Source organism: Tenrec ecaudatus, chromosome 18 (genome assembly GCF_050624435.1).
Source record: "Tenrec ecaudatus isolate mTenEca1 chromosome 18, mTenEca1.hap1, whole genome shotgun sequence".
Taxonomy (NCBI): domain Eukaryota; kingdom Metazoa; phylum Chordata; class Mammalia; order Afrosoricida; family Tenrecidae; genus Tenrec; species Tenrec ecaudatus.
The window spans coordinates 39,118,418-39,141,119 of NC_134547.1; the positions used below are offsets into that span (position 1 = coordinate 39,118,418).

At 48.5% G+C, this 22,702-nt stretch overlaps 1 protein-coding gene across 2 annotated transcripts in view; it reads right to left on the bottom strand.

Annotated features, from left to right (window-relative positions):
* ZNF423 (zinc finger protein 423) overlaps positions 1-22,702 on the bottom strand; it is a 413,333-nt gene that overhangs the window by 18,971 nt on the left and 371,660 nt on the right. For both annotated transcript variants that reach the window (XM_075537034.1, XM_075537036.1), the window contains one exon: positions 20,844-20,959. In XM_075537034.1, coding sequence (XP_075393149.1) covers positions 20,844-20,959 — 116 coding nt within the window. The remainder of the gene's footprint in view (positions 1-20,843; positions 20,960-22,702) is intronic.

Sequence of the window (22,702 nt, forward strand, 5' to 3'; positions counted from 1 at the left end):
CTCCCCTCACTCTCGTGGGAATGTGGAGGAGATCACAGAGTCCTGGTGGCAGAGCAGCCTCGGGCATGAAGGTCTCAGGGTTGAGAAGTGCTCTTGCATGTGCAATCTCTGTAACGTCTGAAAAGCCAGAGTAACCATGATCACAGCTGGTAAGTCCTTAGCATTTCTTAGTGACAGGACTTACTCAGGACTTCAGTCTTTTTGCGGCCTCTGGCCTTCCTCCTCCTGTTTTATTGTAGGCATTGATGGTAAGCCAATCAAGCATTACAAAATCCCACCCCTGCTGGGCAGCTGGGAGGGAATTCTCATATCTCACCAGTTTTCACTAATCCCTGAGCTCTCAATCCCTTTGTTGGGGTAAGAGTTCTTAGAAAAATTAGGACCCCCTTACAGCTGTAGTTTTTCTGCTAATATTTGAACCTTGCTTATTCAATTTACTAGTAAAGTTTGCCTCATCCCACACATAGGCAAACAAAATCCAAGTGCTAGGAGACCAAGCTGGATATACTTGAATTCCCACACAACTGAACCCCTTGGATCAAGCAAGCACTTCCCTTTATAGTCAATAGCATACCCAGTTGGTGGTGGAGACCAGCACCCCCAAATGCTAGGGCCAGATAGGAGGTGAAAAGAAGGCTTCCCCACAATGACGGACTACAGCAGGAAGAGCTAGATGAGTCATCATCCATACCCCAAAGAGTTTGAGGCTCCTCTCCCCTCAGGGAAGAATGTGAGGGACAGAACAGGATGGCTAGAAAAATCCACTGAGAAAAATACCCTCAGAATCAGGGAGTAGTCAAGAATCCAGTTGATAAACTGCAGTAAAATTTACTAATTCAAGGACCCTGTGATTAGTGAACTCTCTCCCACCCTGCACATCCGGGTGGGGAGAAAAATGAGCTAAGGAATCTCAGTGATCATTATAATAAAAATCACACTCACTAGGGCCGTGACAATTTACCACCACTTAAGAGATGGCCGTGACACTTCCAAACTAACCAAATAAGGGAAAGTGAAGGATGGATTCCCCAAACCTATCAGAAGTCCCACCCTTTCCCCCCTCATCCACCCTACTCCCCAGTCTTACCCTCAACCTTACTCATTCAATGCCATCTGCTATGCAGTTAGGTAGCAAGACAGGGAGTTGTTCCTCTCCACGCCTAAGGGCCCCCTACAGGAGGCTGATAAAGGATAAAGGGCATGTGCCAATTCAGGACCCGAGGGGCGGGGGAGAGGTAGTACACCTGGATTGGCTCAATCTAGGCCAGGTGGGCTTAATTCAGCCAATGGGGTCAACCAGTACTGTGGACCACACCTCCCAGCTGCAGGCCCCAAAAGGCTGGAACCTGGAGACCATGGCCCTCTTTTCCAGCTGCTCCTCTGCCTTCTGCTCAGCTGGGCCACGGTCTCTTTCTCTCTCTCTCTAGCTCCAGGCTGCTACTTGTGGGTGTGCAGTGCCACGAGGGTGCCTATGTTCAGTTACTGTAACGACTGAAACTTCTATCTTTTATAAAAATACACTTGGATCACAAACCAGGCTTCAGTGTGAATTCTTTCTCCTGCAAAGCCAAGAACCAAGATATTCCCCACCTGAGAAATCTAACACACCCTTTCCTTAACCTGACTCAGGGGGCTCTAGCTTCCAGCTGTTAAGATTTGTCTCTGAGCAAGAACCCCATTCTACATAGGAATAGGCCATCAAGGCACCTTACTCACAAGCAGGCAAGGCTTGTGCATGGTTGAGTTTGGTACTCTCACCCCGGGAGATTTAAAAGGAAGTGCAACTTGCCTATATTCTTTTACCTAGAATTTGACCTTGTCTCCCTACTATCCCGATTTGGTCTCAAGCAGGAACACCCTCTCATAGCCTCCTCCTCCAGTCTATTGGCTTGCTTACACAGAAGGCCTCCAGTGATGCAGTGATATGACCAAAATTGACACAGCAGTCTTTTGTGTCGTTGTGCAGATACTTCCCCAGGTGTATGTTTAAAATGCCCACGGAGGCCTCAACCTATTCCAACCCCATGGAGTGGTCCCAGAAGAGGCCGTACAACAAAAGCGAGCACCCCCTAGTTGTTCCCCTTTTGAAAGGGCTCAGCATTGAAGGAATTTGGCTGCAGCAGCCCTTGTAGAGGGAGACTTGCAGGTTTCCTCCCTCTGCCAGCAGATAGATCGAGATAGAGATAGTATCCAGACTGCAGTCGGACTTCTGCATGGGCAAATCTCTTCACTGAAGTAGTACTACAACACTGCCAAAGGTTAGATAGACCTGTTATTCCCCTCACAAGGGGCCTCTGCTGCCCTTGGAGAATCTTGTTGCTTTTCTACAAGCTATTCACACGTCTAGATGATCACCAAAGACGATGGGAGGCATAGCAATCTTGGTATCACCAGCAGTTTAATTGGAGTCCCTGGCTAACAAGTCTGCTAACAGGAATCGCTGGTCCATTAATCCTTTCGCTAATTTTGGGGCCCTGCCGCCTCAACTGGCTTGTAAAGTTTGATAAATCACGAATTGAAGATGTCAACTTTCTTATTGTTCTTACTTCCCTTTAGACCAACAAGAGCAATAAAGTAGGTATTCAAAGATTTTACATTTCCAAACAGAAGGGGGAATGTCACAGTACCCTAAGTATTGCCATTTTCAAGCTAAAAACCCAGCCCTCCTGCAGCGCACATTAAAACCATAAATTGTTGCAGAGCGCTATGCTACTGTGAACCTACCCCAGTTCCCAGAAGAAACCATTCTCTGTAAAACCACATCTCTCCACTAGCTTAACAGTAACCAGCACCTGTTCCAACTCCCTTTTAAATGTACAGTATAAAACCGGTTCTTAGCTAGTATTGGGGAGTCAGATGACTTAGCAGTAGCTTGTCCTTCCTGACACCTTTGCTGAGGTTTTATTCATTGTGCACAGTAACAGAAGCTCAATATCAGCAGTTAAAACCAGGCCATGGGTTGAATTAGGAACAGACCATCAATTGCTCATATGTACATTCAGGATAAAGCTAAAGGAAATGAAAAGAAATCCACGAGAGCCAAAATACAACCTGAGTCTCTATCAACGACATTTCAAGAATAACTGAAAAACAGATTTGATGCACTGAGAGGGCATCTAGACCAACATGCATGAAGAAAAAGGTCATTACAGAGACAGGAAAGAAATAAATGATCAAAGTGGATGTCAGAAGAGACTCTGAATGTAGCTCTTAATTGTAGAATAGCTAAAGCAAAGGGAGGAAATGTGGGGTCAAGTGCTGAATAGAAAATTTCAAGCTAAATATTATAATGAAATGCAAAGATCTACCATAAGAAAAACAAAAGGCTTCCTCCCCACAACTAATATGATCCGAATTTTACCTTGCAGGACTGGATAGGGCAGAGGTTGTACACTGGTGCATACGGGAGCTAGAGGCACAGGGAATCCAGGGTGGATGATACCTTCAGGACCAGGGGTATGAGAGGCGATACTGGGAGAGTGGAGGGTGAGTGGGTTGGAAAGGGGAACCGATTAGAAGGATCCACATGAAACCTCCTCCCTGGGAGACGGACGGCAGAGAAGTGGGGGAAGGGAGACTCCGGATAGGGCAAGATATAACAAAATAACAATTTATAAATTATCAAGGGCTCATGAGGGAGGGGGGAGCGGGAAGGGAGGGAGAAAAAAAGAGGACTTGACGCAAAGGGCTTAAGTGGAGAGCAAATGCTTAGAAAATGATTAGGGCAAAGAAAGTACGGATGTGCTTTATACAATTGATGTATGGATATGTATGGATTGTGATGAGTTGTATGAGCCTCTAATAAGATGTAAAAAGAAAAACAAAAGGGGAGAAGACACTCAGTATATCTGTAACTGAAATAACTCAAGAAAAATGCAAGCCTAGAGTTGAAATCTTGAAAGATTCCATGGGCAAAAATATGTAATTGTACAGTAAGCATCAAGAGAAGGCTGAAAGAATACAGAGTTACTGTACCCAAAAGAATGAGTCCACATTCTACCATTTCATGATGGATTTTCTCATCAAGCTGGACTGAAAGCATTAGCCAAAAAACAAGGCTCCAGGAATTGATGGAATACCAATTAAAATATTTTTAAACCATCTGATGACGCATTGGAAGCACTCACTCATCTATCCCAGTAAATCTGGAAGACTTGGCCAAATGACTGGAAGATAACCCGAGAAAAGTGATCCAACAGAATGCTCAGATTATAGAACAATATCGGTGATATCCTATGCAATTAAAATTGTGCTGAAGATCATCCAACAAAGTTTGCTGCAGCAGCACATTGACAGGGAATTACAAGGAAGTTCGGGATGGATTTAGACGAGGACATGGAACAAGGGATATCATTCTGATGTCAGAAGGATCTTGGTTTGAACCAAAGAAAACCAGGAAAATGTTTCCTTGTGTTTTACTGACCATGCCATGATAAACTGTGTATAACCTTGAGAAGAATGGGAATTCCAGGACATTTCATTGTAGTCATGTGAAATATTTGACTATGGATCAAGAGGCAGTTATGCAAACAGAACAAGGGCATAGTACATGTTTTTAAATCAGGAAAGGTGTGTGTCATGGTTGCATCTTCTCACCATACTTGTTCAGTCTGTATGCTGAGCAAATCATCAGAGAACTTGGATTATATAAAGAAGAAAGTGGCATTAGGGTTGGAGAAAAGTTTCTTAACAGCCTGTGATAGGCAGATGACACAAACTCGCTTGCTGAAAGTGAGGAAGAATTGAAACACTTGCTGATAAAGATCGGGGATTGTAACCTTCAGTATGGATTACAATTCAATTTAAAGACTAAAATCCTCACAACTGGACCAATATGTACCATCATGCTAAATGGAGAAAAGATCGAAGTTGTCAAGGGTTTCGTCTTGCTTGGATCCACAATCATTGCTCATGAAAGCAGCAGTCTGCATTAGGTAAATCTGCTGCACAAGACCTCTTTGGAGTATTAAAGAGCAAGGATGTTAGTTTGAGGACCAAGATGCACCTGATCCAAGCCATGGTACTTTCTACTGCCTCATATGCATGGGAAAGTTGAACAAAGACAAATTGATGATGCACTTGAACTGTGGTGCTGGAGAAGAATACTGAAAATACTATGAATTGTTAAAAGAACAAACTGATCTGTCTTGGAAGAAGTAAGGCCAGCGTGCGTGCCCCTTAGAATCAAGATGACAAGACTTTGCCTTACATACTTGGGACAGGACCAGTCACTGGAGAAGGACATCATGCTCGGTAAAGTGGAGGGGCACTGAAAAGAAGGAAGGCCTCAATGAAATGGATCCACACAGAGGAGCAACAATGGGCTCCGGCCTAGGAACAATTGTGAGGGCGGCACAGGACCGTGCAGTGTTTTGGTCCGTTGTGCACAGGGTAGTTATGGGTCGGAATAGACTAGAAGGGCACCGAACAACATTGATGGACTTGGTGCAACCATTTTTTCAACTGCTTGCCGAAAACGTTGATTTGCAAGAGGTGATTTCCACATTCTTTTGGATGACTTTGATGTGTGGTTAGACGTCCAAATTTCTCGGCATAGCCCAGTGAATGCTTCCCGCATTGCATCCATTTACTGTAACACTCAATTGGAATTCTGTCAATATCTTAGGGTTTTTTTTTGGGCCAATGACTTCAGTTGTAGTTTGAAATTCTTCCATCAGTGCTATTGGTTCTTGTTCACATGCTTAACTTCTAAAATGGTTGAATATCAATCACTTCTTTTGATACTCCCCGTGCCATTCAAAATTGTGTCAATGTTGCAATTCAAGACTTGCATATCTTCTTCAGTCCCTTCAGACTGAGGATTACTGAGCATGCTCCCCCCTTTTGGTCTAACTGGAGGCTTTCTTCTATTTCTTTATAACACTTTACTTTGTCTACTTGAGCCCCCTTTGAAATCTTCAGTTCTTTTACTTAATTATTTCTTCAATTCCCTTTAGTTATGCAACGTCCAAGAGCAAGTTTCAGTCTCTTTTGACATCAGTTTTGATGTTTTCTTTAATTCCTGTCTTTTAAAGGACCCTTGATGTATAATGTTCTAGAATGACATCTCACAGCTTCTCTGGTGTTGAGTCATTGATATTTAATACAGCATATCTGTTCTCGAGCTGGTCTTAAATTCAGGTGTGTTATACTCAAGGTCATATTTTGTGGGTTTGTTTTAATTTTCTTCAGCTTCCACCTGAACTTGCATGTGGAAAATTGATGGTCTGGTTCCACAGCCAGCCCCGGTGTTGTTCTGACTAATAATATTGACTTTCTCCAACATCTATTTTCCCAGATGTTAATTCCTGAGTATTCCATCTGGTAAAATTCATATGTATAGTCACTATTTGTGTTGTTGAAAACAGGTATTTTCAATGAAGAAGTCGTTGTTCTTACAAAATTGTACCATGTGGTCTTGTTTCATCTCTATCACCAAAGCCATATTTCCCAACTACCAATCCTTCTTTGTTTTCAACTTTCAAATTCCAATTGCCAGCAATTATCAGTGCATCTTGGCCACATATTCCATTAATTTCAGGCTGCAAGCAAAAATCTTCCATTTCTTCATCTTTGGCATTGGTGGTTAGTGCATAAATTCGAACAGTACTTTATTAAGATCTTCCTTGTGTGCATATAAATATTATCCTGTCACTGAAAGCCATAAACTTCAATTAGATTTTTAAATATTCTTTTTGATGAAGAGTGTGACACTCTAGTAAACCAGAGGATTGTTTACTATCCTATAATTCAATGGCACTGAGTTATACACGTACGAGTTGTTAAACGGGAGAATGTTTTGTTGTGTGTATTTTTGCCACAATTAGGGAAAAAAAACAATTATGTGAATAACAATGAGTACAAAGAAGAAAATGTTCTACAATCGACTATGGTGATAATTGTATAATTATGCTTGATATGATTGGATTCTTAAATTGTATGACACATGGATGAAGTGCTACTAAAACTGTTTAAAAAAAAAAAAGACAACAGCCAAAGAAGACCTTATGGAGTTAAGCTCTACTCTCTAATACGCAGGTTGCCGTGAGTCAGAATTGACTTACTGGCAACAGGTCTGGGCTTTGGGTTTTTTCCTTTTTAAATCTTGAGCCCAAATAGGATGGTAAGAATGAGAATACAAAGTTGAAAGGACACAGTCTCTTCCCTCAATGTTTTTTATCCTGGTGAGAAATAAGACTTGCAAATTAATCCAATATGATAAAATGATTGGTTCAACAAGGGAATGTACAAAATGAAGTAGAAGCAGCGCCTAAAAATTCCTAGGGGCATCAGAAAGACACTTCCCCTACCCCATCTATAACTACACGACCAGCAGAGAAGCCAAAAGCCAGTGCCAGATATGGGAAGCTTGGGCACCAGTGGCATGTTCTTGGCAGGACAAGTGGTCTGTCCAGTTGGAATGTGGAGTTTGATGGGAAGTGGAGGAAGCTGCGCAAACCGGTAGCAGATAACGACCTTCCGTGAGCTGTGTAACTGCACACAGCAATCATTCCAACTTCAACCAAACTAACTACCACATGATTCTAAAGGTTGTCTGGAAAAATAACTGTGACAAGTGCCAAGGTGGGAAAGGTCAATGTCGGTCTTTTTCAGCTCACTAATGCCCAGGACATTGGTCTTCATGCGTTTCCTTTCATTTTTTCATGATTTTTCATTTTCCTAGGTTCATACTTGGTACATGCCACCATCTGATTATTAATGAGTGTTTGCAGCTGTTTCTTCCCATTCTGAGTCATGCTACACTTCTGGCAAATGGAGGTACTGGAAGTATTACTCCATCCACATGAAGGTCCACTGGATTTGAAGGAAGCCGTTTTTCCCTAAGCGTATTTTGAAAGCCTTCCAAGCTGACTGGATCATCTTCCAGCACTCTGTCAGACAATGTTCCACTGCTAGTCACAAGGCTTCCCTGCCCATTTTTGTAAAAGCAGATGGCCAGCCTCTTCCTAACAGTGTGTCATAGCCTGGAACCTCCACTGACATCTGTCTACCATGGGTGACTCTGTTGGCATTTGAAATACCAGTAGCATGGTTTCTAACATCACAACATGTGTGCCACCACAATGCAACAAAGTGACAGACAATATGCTAAGCCAATGTTTAGTAGCATCATCACTAATACCGCCTACAAAGCCTTGTCATCGCCGATAACTCAAAGGAGAGAGAGAGGAGAGAGAGAAAGGGATAATTCATGAATTTTTTATATATATACATGGGTCTGGAGTGAAGCTGATGGAATGTGCAGGTTTGATTTTTCAGCAGAGGAACCCAAATAAGTGAGATATACTTAAACTCCCACCACGAGCTCTACTTTTTGTAGCCAGGATCTTACTTTAAACCCCAGCTTCCTTGCCTCAGTTTTCAGGCCTGCTAAATGGGTAACGAGTTCCTCTAGTGATCCAGGTTAAAATTTGAAATATTATTTGCAAACCGTGATGTGCAGTGGCAGGGGCCACGACCTAAGCGAGGCAGGCCAGGTGGGGCTGTGTTAGACTGGGCAACCCTATATTTACAGGGGGAGAATGATGGTTGCCATGCAGAACTGGGATCCAGTGGCTGGCAAGTCTGATTTCTAGGCAAATCAAGAAATCTAGTCTTTGGGTGTGATGATAAAGAAGTAGATTCTGGGATCACTGGCCTAGGTCCAGCATGGACCAGCTCGGTGACCTCGGTGAGTTAGTTCACCTCTCTATGCCTCTTACTAATATTCAAAAACCCAACTCATGGCCATCGTGTCGATTTCAACTCATGGCAGCCCTATAGGACAAAGTAGAGCTGCCCCTGTGGGTTTCCAAGAGTATAAAATCTTCCTGCCATGGAGCAACTAGTGGCGTCAAGCTGCTGCCCTTGTGTTTAGCAGCCCAATGGGAACCACTATGCCCCAGGGCACCTCTATCTTACTAGAAGAGACGTTACAAGGATCGACTGCAGTAATGTTTATGAGCAAGACTGGATCACACTTCATTCTGCTGTATACAGGGGCATTATGAGTCGAAAGGACTCAGTGGCATCTGACAGTAATGTAAAAGTATAACTGTTAAACTATGATGTGAGAATGACCTTTTTTGAAACATATGAACGGTTCAAAGGCTCTAAATCCCTGGACCACGGCTATGAGTGTTCCATCTTCTCTCTATCCAGGTGCACAATGCCATGACAGTGGGAGGGGAGCTTCTCCGTCTTTCTGGAGCACTGGCAGGCGGGAAAGAGGCTGTCATCCCAGTCCCTCTTTCAGACAACTTTAGTACCTTACTTCCTCTTCGCTCTCCACCATACTTTCTACCAATGTTCATCTGATCTTAGACCCCAAGATCCTAAAATGATCCAGTATAAGGGGGCTTCAAGAAATTCATGGGAAAATACGTTTTCTCTCAATCCCCTTTTCCACAAACCTTTTGAAGCCCCTTGTGTGTGATGTACCACAAGGAATAAACTAAAAAAACAACACAACACACGTACAAGGACACTCTAATATCTAAGTGATGCATTAAAATCTAAGCAACATTTTTAGAGAAGCTGTGTATACTGGAATGTATCTGTAAAACATGGTAACGGCTACACTCTATTGTTTCTAGTTGTCATCAAGTTGCAACTGACTCATGGTGACTACACACAACAGATGAAAGGTTGCCCTGTCCTGTGTCCTCACCATGGTTGCTGGTGTATCGGAGGCGAGTGCTGGGACTATGTCAATCCATCTCATAAAAGGTTCCCCTTGTTTCACGGACTCTACTGTGATATCTTTTCTAGCAACTGGTCTTTCCTAATGACATGCCCTAGTGAGCCAGTCTTGCCATCCATGCTTCGAAGGAGCATTCTGGCTGTATTTTCTCGACAGACAGATTTGTCCTTCTGCCAGTGCACAGGTATTTTAAACTACTCCTTGGTGCCAGGACCTCTGGTGGCACAGTGGGCTCAGAGTTGGGCTGCTAACGACAAGCTCTGCAGTTGAAACGCCGCTCCTCCAAGGGACAAAGATGAGGCTGCGTTCTCCTGAGGAGCCACAGCCTCCGAAACCCGTCTCGTAGCTCTACTCTGCCTGCAAGGGTCACCATGAATTGGAATCCACTAAACGGTAGGCGGTTTGCTGTTGGTTATAGTATGTGCCAGAAGCTAGGCTACGTGCCTGTTACGCGTTAGCTTTCCTGCCTTCAACCGTCCCATTCTGCTGATGAAGAGGCTCAGGCCACTGAACCAGCTTGCTAAATCATCCGGCTGGCTCGAGGCACCGGGGTTGGAGACTAAATGGCCCAGGCCTAAGGCCACTCCCTCCGATCCTCTCCCTGTTCATTTGAAATGATCAGCTACCCTTGCCCATATCAGAGCCACATAATGAATTTCATTGACGAGCCCCAGCCAGCCTATGTTTGATTTTTGTCTACGCTTCAAAAGCAACGCGAGTGGGACCACGCTCATTATTGACACAGCAAAATTAATTTTCTGCCACCTCCTCCCTCGCTCCCTCTGTGCCTGGCCCCCTCCCCCTCCCCTCTTTGTGAGAGCTGACTCGAGGCTGCTGAATGGTGCTCCCGAAATGCCAACTTGCATTTTTCATCATTAATTTCTTTCTAAATGTCATCGATAATTGTTCCTGCTTGGCCAAAGAGTATAATCTAGTCTTCTACGCGAGGATCTTGTCTCTTCGCTGGTGGGGCCGGGCACGCCAGCCTCCCAGCCCCCAGCGTGGCGGCCACAGAGCCAGCCCCACTTCTATCAAAGGGAAACTCAGGCTTCGTTTTTCACCTGGATCAAGCACCGCAATCGCGTATCACCAGGATTAGGCGAGTGGTCAGTATCTGAGGCTCTGGGGTCAGGATGCCGTGGTCAAGGACATTGTCTAGTTGTGTGACTTAGGCTTGTGCCTCAGCCTCCCTTCCACAAAATGGGCGTAGTGATTGTATCATAGGACTAATCTGGAGGTAACACACAATAAACAATGTAGAGGATTGTATATAATGTCTGCTACTGGGGTTATGATTGTTTTCCACACCAGCCCCTAACCCCTTAGCACACGGCTGCAGCCTGCAGGCTCAGCTGTCTTGTACTAGATGTGTGACATATCAAGTGAGTGGCTTAACCTCTTTGAAAGGGTTTCTCCCTCCCCGGCAACTGCAGTTAAGTTTGCCCCCGATGACGTTACCAGGCTGGCACTGTGCTCAATGTCTGACAAACACTGTGCTGGATCCTGAGAGAGAGGCGTGGTGGCCTTCTGTCCAGGTGAGGGCCATGGTCTCAGAGAGGTCATATGCCTAGGTTGCCCGGACAGCAAGTGGCAGCTCTGCGGACCATACTCTCTGGTGACAGCACTGTCTTTCTTGTGCACCGGGTGCCTCTTTGCCACAGGGACAAAGAGGATGGAGTAGCAGAGAGGCTAGCGTGCGTATCTGTGCCCACTGTCACAGGCAATGCCATTGTTACTGAGAAACTGAAGGCATTTGGTCCTGGCTGGGGCTGTTCTGGTGAGGGCCTGGGCTCTCAGCATACACAAAGGCTGCAGCTCCGGTGGCTCCCCCGTGCCCATCTGTCGTGATGGCAAGGTGCCACTTTAAAGTTAGTTGGTCCCCTGCCTGAGGGCATAAATGGTAAACTCCAGTGGGCAGACGGACAGCCTCAGGCTGATTCCAAGAGCCATCTCTGCCTGGAGCCAAGCTCTGTGTGTGTGTGTCTAGAGTCAGGGGTGGGGTGGGCCACAGGGGGAGTCCTCTGACCCCCAGCCCTCCCAGCCCCTGTCCTTGGCCTCTACACACTTTTTCTCTGAGGTGGGCATATCCCCAATGCTTTGGGGGATCAAGAACAGCAGAACACAGACTTCTGCCTCATGGCAGCACTTCCTGGATGCAAGTGGTCTCCTCCTCCTGGCTGCAGACACCAAGGGCCATCGCTGCTCGCCGGGGCTGTCATGAGCAGCAGCAGGCACGTGCCAGGAGCTCTGTAGCCGGAGCCACCTTGCAGCGGTGTGACCATGGTGCCTCCGGCTGCCTACCTACAGCATGGCAACCGTAAGCACGGAAGCCATACTCGTGGATGACTTGTGGGGGTCTCAGTCCATGAGGCCTGTGTTGCCCCCCCCCCCCCGCGCTGTGCAGGGCGCTCAGTAAATGGTGTCTAGTTCTTCCCACTCGGTAGCACAAAACTCAGGCCAGGTTTCTGGGCCTCCTGCAGGCAAGACACAAAGGCAGGGCTCACCCCCACCCCAAGTCTTCTCCAAATGCAGACCCCCAAACTGCCACATCAACCCTCAAGAAGTTCTGCAGTCACCCCAAGGGGTGGGGCTAGGTACAACCACACACTTTACTGCGGGCAGGAACAGCCCTGTCCCTTTCTGCAGGTCAGTCAACCAAGGCTCAGAGAGCCCGAAGGACCGTGCCCGGGAGGGATCTAACGAGATGCCATGCCACAGTGACACACTTGTGCCTGCCAGCCAGCAGTGTCTGCAGCACCGGCGCCCACCGGCGCCACTGAGAAGAATGAGTTGGCGAAGGCAGGCACAAGGCTTGAGGCTCACCGAGCACGGTGAGGCGACCACGGTGCCCTCAAGGGACATGCTTCTGAGCCAGGAAGGTGAGGGCAGGTGCCAGCACGACCCGCAGTTTGCCAAGGTGCAGAGAGCCCCTCAGTAGAGAGGCTGCAGCCGGAAGCCAGGCCTTGTGAGTGTAGCACATTTACCACTGTGATTTCCTGCCCTCTCGGTGGCGTTCCGCCAGTCTGCGGGGCTCTGTACGTGCTAAGTGTTGAGGGCTTTTCAGGCACCGACTCTTCATTTTCCTACCAACTTGTGGTCGGTCTTCGCTCACTTGACAGATGAGGAAATTGAGGCCAGAGGCACAAATGTCACTCAAGGGAACAGGGCAAGCTGGGGAGGGGCAGTGGTCAGCCAAGGCCCTAGTCCATCCCTAGGCTCCTGGCCTCGTGGGTGGCGGGCTCCAATGCAGCCGAAGGCTAGTATGCCCTGGGAGTCCCTGCGGGGCACCACCGGGCACCCCTGCCCCACCTCCAAGTCCAGCGGGCATTCGGTCCTCCGCTCTCCCAGCCACAGTGAGACTGCGGAGCAAGGGCTGCCTTCGAATGAAGAACGAGAAAGGTACTGCTTCTCACGGAAAGCTCAGCCAAAGAGTCAAATGCTAAGTATGTGCCTAAAGCACTTCTAGTTTTTAATTATTATTAGTTATAATTATCTGGCTGGGCTGACAGCGGCAGCACAAAGAGGCGAGGAAATCGGCTCCTCGGTTCCCTGCTCCTGTTAGAACCTGCACACTGCGACCCTCCTCCCTCCCTCCCTCTCTCTGCCTGCTTGCCGTCCTTCTCTCCCTCAAACAAGATGGCAGTGGATAAATGAATGGAGGAACACGAGGGAGGGAAAAACCCAAACCTCATCTCTGCGTGGGCAGTCCGGTGTAGACAGAACTACTTGGAAGCCATATTGGCAAATGGGGTTGAGGTTAGACCAAAAGGCTAGAGAAGGAAGCGAAAGGAGGGGAAATCAAGGAGGGCTTCTCAGAAAAAGGCTCAGCTGAGCTGGGCCCGAAGGACCAGAAGAAAGGCGCTAGGACAGAAGGATCAGCAGGCAATGGCGCCTCGGGGAAGCAGCCACCTCACTGAGTAGGCAAGAGCAGAAGGACGCACTGAGAAGGCAGCTGTGTCCTCTAGCTCACCTCCTCCAGCCCCACTGCCCGTTTTCTCTTCCTTGAACACTGTTTCAGCCTCTTTGCACTGGCTGCACCTTTTCCTGGAAGATGCCTCAGCAATTCCCCTAGCTGACTCCTTCTTAAGCTTTGGGCCTTGGCTAAAATGCTACTTCCTTAGAGAAACTGCCCCTGATCCCCCCCACCCCCACCAACCAAATGTCTCCCCTTACCATTGTCGGAGGGCAGTGGTGGAATTCCCACCTTCCACGTGGGAAACCAGGTTCCTGAGGCCTCACCAATGTAGCTTGTGCACAGCCCACTGACAGTGCAGGCTTGCATGTTGCTATGACGAACTGGTTTCATTGGGGCTTCCAGAGGACGACGGGAAAGAAAAGCCCGGTGACTTACTTTTGAAAATCAACCAGTGAAAACCCTCCAGGGCTCATTGTGGTCTAATCGGCGACCCGTCTTGGAAATGACACAGGCGGAAGGGGCAGCGCTGTGCTCCAAAGTGCAGGAAGTCACCATGAGTAGGTAGCTAACTAGACAACATCACTCGCCCCTGTCCTTCCCATGGCTCCCCCTACCCCAAGCACACCACCACTCTGTCAGGACAGAGTATTTGCCTATTTTCAGAACATCGCTGTCGGAAGTTTCCTAACTGGTATACTTATTGAAGGTACACTGAGAGAACAGGGGTCTGAGGCTTGTTGACATCTTTTAGTCTCTCTGCCGGCCCTACCATCATGCCTGGCACATAGCAGGTGCTCAAAGTGTGCTAAGCAAATAATGGTGTCAGAGAAGGTTGAACCCAGGGTCCTCTGGGCTGGATAGGGAGGGTCCCACCTGTAGCTCAGGCTACATCTTAGGTGCACAGAAACCTCCCCTGGCCGGGTCCCAGGATCTACACTAGCAGGACCCGGCTCACCCCATGTTACTTGTTAGAATACCTAGTTCTGTTTTTAATCAATTGTGATCATTTAGCTGGAAGCAGCCTGATTAGGCACACACAAGCAAACAGCATGAGCTAATCCTTTAAATGTGCCCGCTCAACGCTGGGCTGACTGCGCTGCCACCACAGGCCCGGCTCAGAGCAATGCTTCCTGCAGCCACTGATCTGTCAATGAGGGAGTGCAGATTCCAGGAACGGAACAGACCCGCCAGTCCTCCCAGCCGAGCAGCACCTCCTTGAGACAGACTTTCCCTCAAGGAGCACCCTGTGCTGGCCTGGCACCCATACTATCTCCAGGGTGCCATCAGCTCTACCAAGGAGGGGCCCTCAAGCCTCCAGTCCCTGTTACAGCAGGAAATCAGGCCCCAGGTTCCTAAGCAAAGTGTCAAGGAGGGTCTTGTTCACTCGCTGTCTCCACGATGGAATGGATTCTTCCCCCTGCCCTAGCATCCCACAGCAGGAGGGTGTGCAGCGAGCCCTCCAGCCACCGGCTCTCAACCCAGCCGCACACCTGGCCCAGCGCCTTTCCACCTGGGCTCACCCCAGAGCAGATTTTTTTATATCCCCTGTTACTGTGACTTATGCTACCTTCTTGGCCCAACTACTAAAATAGTTTCTGGGTCCCCTGACAATGAAGGCTTTTTATAGAGCTGTGCTGCAGGCCTCATTTAAATCTATTAGCTCATATAAATGGCAATTTATTTAAACTTCAGAGGGTTTCTGCTTGCCTTGGTGGTGAAGAGACTCTGGCTTAACCTCTGGCTCTGCCACCCGCTCATGACCCTGGGCAAATCATGTTAAGTCTCCTAAAGCCCTAGCGTCCATATCTGTAAATGGAGACAAGAACCACTACTGCCCTGGGCTGTGCTGAAACTGTCCATGCACATGCTTAGAGCAGGGCCTGGCCCATCATGGCACCCAGGGGTTGAGATGTCAGGACTTTTTCTTGTCCAATTTCTCCCTCTCCTGGGTCTCCTTGTGCCAGGGAGGGAGGAGTGAACTCTCGGGGTAAGTGGACCTCTACCCCAAATCCAGGGACAGATGGTTAAAGTGACGGTGCCGAGCGGGCTGCTGTGAGGCTCTTGGGAAGGGGAAAGGGAGGTGCTACCCATGCCCAGCATCTGTGGCTACAACGGCCTACAGAGACAGTTGGGCTGGCCAGGCAGAGCCTGCCCCTGCCCTGGTGGGCTCACCCCTGGCAGGGGGCCAACAGAACCCCAGGCCTTCATCTGGTGAGGCCTCAGGTTGGAAAGGCAAGGCCCCAAGTCCTGACATTTGCAGGGCCTCCCACGCTCCCCGTGCAACCTGCCCACCGCCCTCCACGGCGCAGATGCACAGCTGAGGAAAACGGTCCAAAGAGCAGGCTGCAGGCAATGGCACTCAGTGGCGGTGGAGGAGGGAGACGAAGGCAGGCCCACCTGGCCCCACTGCTCCAGTGCGGGACTCCTGTGTGTGCATATGGCCCTGGGGCTTGGCTGAGTGCCACTGAGGAAGAACTTGGAGCCTGCTTTGTTCAAACCCAAGACAGAAATCATAAAGTCATGGCAAACCCAAAGTGTGGGGAACCCCACAAAATCAGCTCTTACAATCACTAGCTGTGTCCTCCAATTGTCCGAGAAATGAGTGTTGGTCACAATGGCTGATAGCACTTCGGATGCGCTTCCGGTGCGCCAGGCAGCTGTTGGACACTGTAAGTTAGGAACTATCAATAGCACACTTGACACACAGAGAAACCAAGGCTCACAGCTGGTAGGAGGTGGAGCCACGAGTCAATTACAGAACCACTCACACACAGACTGCGCCTTATGGGACAAATGCAGTGGCGTACATCTACCGACAGGGGCTCCCCCCAGTGAGGCAGCATCTGCTGTCCATTTCCAGGTTTTTTAAGCAACTGACAGAGTTTCTGCAGCCCAGGCTCCTCTCCCCAGAAAGCACCCTCTATTTGCTGGCTTGGACTGTGTGACCCCACGCCCTGTCCAGCTCATTGGAACAAGAGTGGACAGCTGACCTTTACTTACGCAATCACAGCGCCCTATTCCAGGGATCTGGCATCTTAGTACCTAAGGTATAGCTGCAATCTGCAACTAAAGGGGCCTTCAAAATGTACATTATTATATTTTATACAATATAATATATTTTACATTATATTTTAATTCAATTTTCCCAGGACGTTTTGGAAACATTCTTGTAACACTTCTGGGTTAGCTAGATGTTCCTTCTGACTGCCAAGCCCCATGTTAAATGCCCTCTGTTGAAATACCCAGGGTGTCTGAGCATGGCACAGTAAGCCACCTTCCACTTTGTATGAAGAGCCCAGCAACTCCGGCTGACGAGAGAGAACAATACAAGACACAAAGAAGCACCGAGAAGGGACTAGGCGGTCTCGAGAGAAAACAGGAGTGCCGCTGCCTAGGTTTAATTACACTGGATTCCTAGGAACAGGGTAGTTGAAGATCCAATACTACTTTACGTTCTTGTCATCCCAAAGAGCTTACAATGAACTCCTCTTCTTCCAGACTTAACTCCAGAGTGATGCCTGTGCCTTGATGATCCCAGACCAAAATCCACATTCTGATGTCTGCCTCACAGAAGTCCAGGGACACTCAAGGCATTAAAATAACTCCTCTATCTGAAAGAATATAAAATGCTTGAAGACACTGGTCTTCCATCTCTACTGTAACCCATCTACATTGACTCCTTGTCAACAGGTCCGGGATGGCCCCCAGGAAGGGCCAAGGGCAGCAATCAACTCTTTGTCCAGATAGAATCCCTGCTTTCATGCCATGGTCTGTGTGGATATGTGATGGGGCAGTATAGAGAAGCCTCTTCTAATCGCCTCTATTTCTTGCCTTCACCTCTAGCCCCTGCCAGCTACTTGTCTATTTGTCCCCCTTTATTACTGCCTTCTTCCAGTATGTCAGGTAAATCGATCCTTGCAGTAAAGAGCCTTTTGAGTCTGGCTTGTTGCATATGGCAGTTGAGATCCATACATGTTGTTGCGCTTATCAATAGTTCTTTGTACTGTATGACACTGTGTGGATGTCGGTCGGATCCATTCCCAAGAGCAGAGGACTGGTTGGGTCCTGACCAATGAAGTCGCTATCGTCATTCATGTAGAGGTTATTGTGTAAGTAGTTGTGGGGTTGCTGGTCTTATTCTACATTTAGGGTTCACTTTGTCAGAAACTCACACATCACTTTGCCATGTGCCACACCACCTGCTCTTCCGTCGGTGACATGGGTCAGGTCCAGTTTCTCTACTTCTTCATAATTCTTGGGCTTCTCAGTTTTGACTTGGTTTGAGTCATTCGAGCAGACCTGACGTGTCTTCACTCTGTGGTTTTTGTCTTCCCTTAAGACGTTGAGCATCTGGGTATTGTCTTTGGTGAGATGTCTGGTTAAATCTCTGCTCACTCTTTAGTGTGTTTTCCTTTTTATTACTGAATTTGCAAACTTCTTTATATATTCTGTATGTGAGTCTTTTATCAGATACGTAACTTGCAAACATCTTCCAGTGTGTGACTTTGCTTTCTCCGAACAGTGTCTTTCAAAGACCCAGCTTCTTGCATTCTCCGGCAGCGTATAGATTAAGTAGTATATCTCCCCCGTTTAGTTTCTCCTCGTGATGGTAATAAAGTCCAAATTCCTAAGCTGTTGTACCACTCCAGCCATGACCCGGGCTCCAGCTGCCTTCCCTGCCCTGCTGATGCTTCCGCTACTTCCAGCCACAGGCCCAATTCATGCCAGTCCCAGTCGGTTTTTAATTCACGATTTCTTGCACATGCTCTCTGTAAGCGGCCCCCTTCACCACACCACAGCTCAAATGCCACCTCTGAAAAGAGGCCCTCCCTGGCCACAGACACCAAGAAGTACCCACCTTACCTCCACCACACTCGATTCCATTATCTATTACTGGAGGGTGTCCATCAGAAGCTCAGGAATAGAGCTCCTGTGGATGCTTCTCTGCCGGTGCACCATTGTCTCCTTAGTCCCCACTGAAGTGCCTGGCACAGAACAGACCCTTCATACACATGCTGTGACCAAATGAACAGCAAAGCCTAGTCCCGTCTTATGTTCCTAGTCACAACATGATGAGCGGTCCTGTCCTACCTCCTATAGAGCTGTCTCCACACAATCCTTCTCCAGAATCTCAGCTCAGAGTCACTTGTGCGCCGAGTCTCTCCATGCGATCTCAAATGACCCCGGGTGGTGAGAGCCAGTCAAGGCTTCTATACGGGCAGACTTTGGCCAGGTCCTGCCTCCCAGGGTCCTGTCCAAATCCTTACAATGTCATCCCAGGTGACCTGACCATCACGTGGGTCTTTTCCATACAAGCAGAGCCCCTAAGCAAAATACTAGGAAAACTATAATGCCTGAAAAAAAAATCCCTTCTCTCAAAAAAAAAATCAGAAAATTGCTATTCCTGCTACTTAACGAAAGCCATTCTTTGCCCAGATTTGGCATGGCTACAACACTTCCACACTGAAATGGTCTGTAATTAACATCATTAATTGCAGAAAATGGTGGCTCATTACGGCTATAATTTACCAAAGTTCTCAGGATTTGAGGATATAACTTAAAGGTGAATGGGGTCACCCAGGAAACAATCATTCTGGGCTTTGCTACCATCTGTGTGCAGCCCTGGAGGGTGGAGTTGAAGTAAGCGCCCCATCCCGGCCCCAACATATCTGTGAGAAAGAGGTAGGCTGCTGGACGCTGAGGGCCAGGAAGCTCGCACGGCAAACTTGTCCTTCTCCTGGTGTGCAGAACCATCTAGAGGCTCAGTGAGACAGTGTAAAAGCCAAATCCCAGCTTACATCGATGCATAGAACCTCCTTGGTGGCACAAATGATTCAGCGCTTGATTACTAAACAAAGGGTTAGTGGTTTGAGTCTCTCCAGGAAAGGAAACCCTGGGGATCTAGCTCTGAAAACCCAGTCGTCCTTGAAAACCCATGGATCACGGGGTTCTCTGCCGACACCCATGGGTGACCAAAACCTGGAGCTGACTTGATGGCACCTTAAAAAAAAATATTTTATGTGTTTAAAGAAAACCTACAGAGCTGGGCTATAAAAAACCCCCTCATTGTCAGGGGACCTGAGGCCTATTTTGGTAGCTGGGCCAAGCAGGTAAGGTGGGTGGGGTATGGCAGGGCAGAGCCTGTACTTGGCAACGGGAAATGGGCACGGGCAGTAATATAAATGAGCAGGTTGCTTGGGTGGCACACAGAACAGGCACCTGGTACCCTTCACCTTCCATCCCATGAGAGGACAGTTGGCTGACCCCGCGCATGTCTTCAGGACAGGGGCGTGAGCCCTGCACGGTCAGAGGTCAGAGTCAGCCTACCCTCTGTACCTCTTCTAGGCAATGACTAGCATCAGCCCAGGCCTGGCTATGTGGGCATCACTGTGAGGTGGGGCCTGCCCCAGCCATGCCGCAGACAGGCGTCCATGACAGAAATCCTGTGGCTATGTGGAACGCAGTCCTTAACCACCATTGGTGATAGGTACTCCTTTTTCTGCTTAATGCGCTGGAATTCTTTCATAGTATACTGCCACTGGCTCTGCCACTGGGCCCCTTCTGGGCCTCTTATTGTCTTCAGGGTTACGGCCCTGGAACCTGATATAGCTCTTTTCTTGCAGCCTCCCTGTGCTTTTTCCTGTTTCTTTCTTTCTGACAAATCATGGTGGAGCTGGCTGCTTATATACATGACTCCGTGTCAACTTCAAGGCATGGCCCCTCCCAGAAACACATAGTAACAGGGTTTCTATCCTGGGAACCTGTCTGAGGCATGGCTGGGCGAAAGAGTTAGAGACCGTAACTGTGGAGAGTCAAGCTGATCCCAATGCATGGCGACCCTATGAGATAGACTAGAACTGCCTCAAGGAGACTCCCAGGCTGAAATCTTTACAGAAACATAGTATATTGACCAATGAAGACCAAGGAGACTTCAAGCAAGATTTAGGTACTGTGCAGAAGCCAAGCTGCAGTTTGTTGCTAATGTGTAGTACCCCGCACTCACCGTGTGACCTTGAGTTGAGACTGCTGTTGTTCCTTCTCTAGGACCCGCGAGCATCAAAATCTACTTGCTTTGGGGCCTTCTTGCCTGGGCCTTGAGTTCTTTTGCTACACCTGACAGACCACTCACAACGGTCCCATTTGGCTTAATCGTGAAGCGCCTTCGCTGCTGTGGGGGAACCAAACGCACTTGCAGAGGGATGTGTGAGCAGCTGGGGCACTCACCTGCAGCTCGGTCTGAAAGAAGAACTTCTGTGGGCACTGCGAGCAGTCGTAGATCTTGTCCTCCTGCCCGTGCACCGCAAAGATGTGCTGCTGCAACTTGTTGGCCTGGACAAAGACTGAACACAGACATGGCGGTCAGGGGCAAGGGGCTGAGGATGCCCAGCCCTTCCCAGCCGGTGTAGCTGGGCAGGGGTACAGTTAGCACATGAACTAACTGAGCACCTTCGAGAGGGGGCTTTGGAAGCAGATATGCTGAGTGTGTTATATTAGGTACGTTACTTAACCTCTCTGTGGTTCCGTTTCTCCATCTGAAAAATGGTGATCATTAAAGAATGCACCTCATTAGGTACAACCTCTCTTTCTCCCCAAAATGTGGCTAGTGGGTTTGAACTGCCAACCTTGTAGTTAGTAGCCCAACGGTAATCCAATATGCCACCAGGGTCCCTATACCACGTGGTTGAGAAGATCAAACAGCTTAATACTTAATATTTAAGATCAGAAGTGCTTAAAAGATGGCCTGGTCTGCAATTAATCTCATGACTGTGAGATTGGTCCAGTTTCCATCGAGGCGATTCTGACACGTGACAACACCAGGCATGTCACAGTAGAACTGTGCTCTGTGAGGTTTTCAATTGGGCTGAAATCCGCAAGGTCCCCAGTTCTTAACCACCAGCTTCTCTGTGGGAGAAAGATGGGCTTTCTACTCCTGTCAACAGCCATCATCTCAGAGGCCCACAGGGACAGCTCTACCCTGTCCCATACGGTCAGTATGCGTCAGCACTGACTCCCTGGCACTGAGTTTCAAGTTTCAATTCTCTGGAAAACGATCACCAGACTTTTCTTCAGAAGGGCCTCCAGGCGGACTTGAACCACCAACTTTTCCGTGATCACCTGCATAGACGAACCATCTGTACTAGCCACGAAGGAAGGAATGTCGGCTGCCAATATTATGACCTCCATCATCATGTACCAAGTTTCCACTGGTGAACCCCTTGAGGACAGCAAAGGCCTGTAAGGTAGGCACTGTGGCAAAGGCGAAAACTGAGGCACCAAAGTTAAACGACGCATCTAAGTTCTCTTGCCAACAGGTGGCAGAACCAAGATGTGAATGAGATCAGCGGAGCACAGGGTCTGGAACTCAGAGGTACTCAACACATGCCCATTACTATTCTTGTGGTGGAGGTGGTTGTCAATGACCCAGACTGGCAGACCTGGCAGCTGGGGCTCCTTGGTGCTGGCCCCCAGGTAGCCCCCGCGGTGCGATGCTAACGGATGGGTGTGGCCTCCTGAGAGAGACGAGTTATCAGGGTGTTCCAGGACTCTCAGGAACCCCAGGACATACATGAAGGGGGCTTCCATAGCCCTTCCTCTGGCCCGGCATGAAGCAGGTAGCCGCTCTGGCTTCGCAGTGGCAGGAGCACCCAGCGCTCGGACCCTGGGTGAACACAGGAGGCAGCCCCAAAGGAGCTCTGTGTCTGGGAGGTGAGCACTTCAGAGCTCCCCTCCCGCCAGGCACTCTCCCCAGGGTGGGTTTCCCGCTGAGGCAGACAGCAGATGTCAGGGAGGCAGGGGAAGGCCAGGCTCCCCCATGCACGCCAGCTGCCATCTGGGCAACAAGAAGGGCCTCAGAGCCCCTGAGATTTGCCTCGGGCCAGGACAGCCACTTGCTGGGCGGGCAGCCAGTCTAGGGGTTGGGACCAGGCACTTAGCTGGCAGGGCTGGCCTTGCCCCCTCCAACCTGGATTAGGCAGGAACAGGGAGGGAGCTGGGCTACTTTAACCAGATTAGAATTGGGGTGGGCCCAGGAGGTATGTGCAGAGGCTGGACAGCTCTGGAGCCAAATGCGGCAGCTGCTGAAT